General features: G+C 38.6%; 1 protein-coding gene across 1 annotated transcript; it reads right to left on the minus strand.

Annotated features, from left to right (window-relative positions):
* Nucleotides 1-1,529: 1,529 nt before the first annotated feature.
* LOC123766987 (uncharacterized) lies at nt 1,530-2,249 on the minus strand. The gene has a single exon (XM_045756469.2). It carries the CDS (start codon nt 2,247-2,249, stop codon nt 1,530-1,532), a length of 720 nt encoding a protein of 239 aa, XP_045612425.2.
* Nucleotides 2,250-3,906: the final 1,657 nt, after the last annotated feature.

Consider the following 3,906-nt stretch of genomic DNA (forward strand, 5'->3'; position numbering starts at 1 on the left):
CGATATATATATATATATATATATATATATATATATATATATATATATATATATATATATATATATATATATATATATCGACTTGAGAATGGTCCAGGACAGACCGATACATCGTCGTCCCTTCACTTTCTAGTGTGTGGTCAACATACTGCAACCACGTTATTGTGACTCTTCGCCTGCAACAAGTTTTCATCTAACACTTTTTGAAATATGCACTTACACAATGATTGCTATATGTAAAATTAAACTATACCCTGTGACCAAATATCAAATGAACAAGGTATATTTAAGGTACTTGACAGAGAGCAGCCGTGCGTCCTTCCACCCCGGGACTAAGTATGCCACTGAAGATATACTTCAGCAAGCAGCCGGGGTGCCCTGCCAGCCTAGCCTCCTGAAATGGTAATTCTCATAGTAACTATTTGGAGGAAAGTACCAATATATAGTGATGGATCGCCAATAAAGCACTATTTTTACTATTAATCTTATAGTGTCTGGAAAGAATAAAGCTAAAATCCAAACTTTAATATTCCTCGGCTTAGTAAAGCACATGTATGTACTATATATATTATGCTTACGGTTCTCTGGATTAGGCCTAGGAATGTTAATAGAGGTTAGGGTTGGGTTAGGTCTTATATTTATGCTGAGGTTAAAAGAAAAGTTTCCAGTTTCTTAAAATTCATTACTACATAAGTAAAATTTCTGTTGATCAATCACTACATGTTGGAAATTTCCACCACATGTTACAATAAATTATTTCATTTTTTGAGGCTAGGCTGATCGTGCACACTCATACGGAGAATGTAGAGACAATGTTGTCACATCTCTGACCAGACACAAACCTCCCATTCATCCTTCACTGACTTCTGAATGTCGATCATGTATCTACAAATGAAGACTGACGCCAAAACCGTCCTCTCCTTCCTGACGGAACTTCCCTCTGTAACAGTTCCACTCCACCACCGTCCTCTTTCCCCTGACGGAATCCATGTGTCAACCTACCAAGTTGACAGATGAACTTACAATACCTACCAGGTTGACTCGTGGCATTACAATACCTACCAGGTTGACCCGTGACATTACAATACCTACCATGTTGACCCGTGACATTACAACACCTACCAGGTCCTTACAATAAAAATACTGCTGACCTGGATCTTTAAGGGTTTGAAGGGTGAGTATAACACTAGATGTAAACAGTAAGCGTTTAATAAATAGATAAATATAAACAAATTATTTACAGTGAACAGTGAAGAGGTGTGAAAATGCACGACGTAATGGGAGGTATAATCCCAGCTAGATGCCAGCTGAAGAATAGAGTAACACCATAAATGACACCGAAAACTTTTATTTTAAGTGACACTGGGGTATAAATTAGTCTATCCCGTTTGTCCCTCTTTTTGAGTAGTGGGACTATGTTTCCTTCCAGAGTTCTGTCTCAAGTATTTATTTAATATTTTAGTAAGCGAATGACAATGTATATCTGTAGCCTCCTTCATCAGCCACAGTAATATCAACCCTGGTTCTATTTACTTTGTCGCATCTAGTTCCTCCAAGTGAGTATTTACCTCCTCCATGTGAGTGTTTACCTCCTCCATGTGAGTGTTTACCTCCTTCATGTGAGTATTTACCTCCTCCATGTGAGTGTTTACCTCCTCCATGTGAGTGTTTACCTCCTCCATGTGAGTGTTTACCTCCTCCATGTGAGTGTTTACCTCCTCCATGTGAGTGTTTACCTCCTCCATGTGAGTGTTTACCTCCTTCATGTGAGTATTTACCTCCTCCATGTGAGTGTTTACCTCCTCCATGTGAGTGTTTACCTCCTCCATGTGAGTGTTTACCTCCTCCATGTGAGTGTTTACCTCCTCCATGTGAGTGTTTACCTCCTCCATGTGAGTGTTTACCTCCTCCATGTGAGTGTTTACCTCCTCCATGTGAGTGTTTACCTCCTCCATGTGAATATTTACCCCCTCCATGTGAGTGTTTACCTCCTCCATGTGAGTGTTTACCTCCTCCATGTGAGTGTTTACCTCCTCCATGTGAGTGTTTACCTCCTCCATGTGAATGTTTACCTCCTCCATGTGAGTGTTTACCTCCTCCATGTGAGTGTTTACCTCCTCCATGTGAGTGTTTACCTCCTCCATGTGAGTGTTTACCTCCTCCATGTGAGTGTTTACCTCCTCCATGTGAGTGTTTACCTCCTCCATGTGAGTGTTTACCTCCTCCATATGAGTGTTTACCTCCTCCATGTGAGTGTTTACCTACTCCATGTGAGTGTTTACCTCCTCCATGTGAGTGTTTACCTCCTCCATGTGAGTCTTTTCCTTCTGCATGTAAGTGTTTACCTCCTCCATGTGAGTGGAGGAGGTAAACAAGTTTGAAGTTTGAAGCACAAGGAGGACACTATGAGGAAGAAATAAGGTACTTTTTCATTTTACTTTTGAACAGGGCATAGGCTGGACAATTTGTTAATTCATCAGGGAATGAATTAAAAACACAATAGACACTGGTCAATTCTAAATTCAATGTGCATATAATTTCACTACACATTTTTCCCACTTAACACATATTTTGGTGGGACCTAGCCTCTTATTTCTTCTTAAATGGCAGTCCCAAGAAGTTTCTTAGTAACTGTGAGAACACCCCGTCGTTGTTGCCCAATCACGTTGCCGGGTCAACTGGAGAACTGCCCAATCACATACGTTTTGTTTATCAGCTGATGTTGATAAAAAAAATAAGTTACTTATTCACCGAGGGGTCTTGTCCAGCTTCTCGGTATATATTTACTTTATTTTAGCCCTTAATCATGTTCAGGAATAAAGTAATCTTGGCGGTTGGCCAGGAGGCTCAGGCGGAAGCCTCATACATCTCCCGTGGTTGACACATTGTTGGCTACCAGGGTTGTGTTGAGGGACCGGTGGGCGTGTGTTGGTAGATTACATATACACCACAATGCCCCCCCCCCTCCCTATTTATTGGTGTATAGACGCTGAGCTTACTTTTGTCCAGGGATGTGTTCAGGGTCAAGTATACTTGCTGCTTGGTAAGTAAGCCTTAATAACCCTGGTGCATTAAAAGGATTTAAGCTCAACGCCAAACAAAACAAGTTGTAAGTGTTGGTGATGAACGATTTTAGAAGTTTTGATATGTTAAAAGAAGGCCAGAGTAATTATATACCTTGTTCAATGTTTAACATACCGATAATTCTATTGCAAATTTGATTAAATGTTGATGCAACTGAATGTGCATGCGTAAGGATAGCCTAGTAAATTTAATTAATGTAATGAAATATTCATAAACAACTCGATCAGTACCTTCAAAGGATACCTGATCAACAATGCAGTGACACGTACGTCAGGCTACGAGTAACCGCATCGAACAGCCTGGTTGATCAGACCAGAGGCCTGGTCAGAGACCGGGCTGCGGGGACGTTAATACACGAAATTAACAACAGACAATCAACTCACATATAATAAATATTAAGTTTTAAAATTGTATGCAAGCTAATCATTCAGTAACTTTATTCATAGTACCTTTATAATTTACTTACTATACAAAATTAAGTAAACTTTTAAATATACAAGGCAAAGATACTGAAAAGAAGCATCGCTTTTCATTAATTATGCATTATATACAAATAATACCAATACTCACATGACATAATACTGAATATGTTAAAAAAAAGACAATGCAGACAACAGCAATTGTTACACATTAATGACAGTAGACAATTTATAGTAATCTACCTTTTCTAGTAATAGATGGATTATTCAAAAAATTTGTTTTAAGAAACACCTAAATTTAACATCAATGCTTGCACCAGGAGATATGTATTGCAATTGAAAAACAAATTATTAAGATATATAAAATTTTAAAGACTTCAGTTTCTTATACAAAATGAAACAA

Source organism: Procambarus clarkii, chromosome 60, assembly GCF_040958095.1.
Source record: "Procambarus clarkii isolate CNS0578487 chromosome 60, FALCON_Pclarkii_2.0, whole genome shotgun sequence".
Lineage (NCBI taxonomy): Eukaryota > Metazoa > Arthropoda > Malacostraca > Decapoda > Cambaridae > Procambarus > Procambarus clarkii.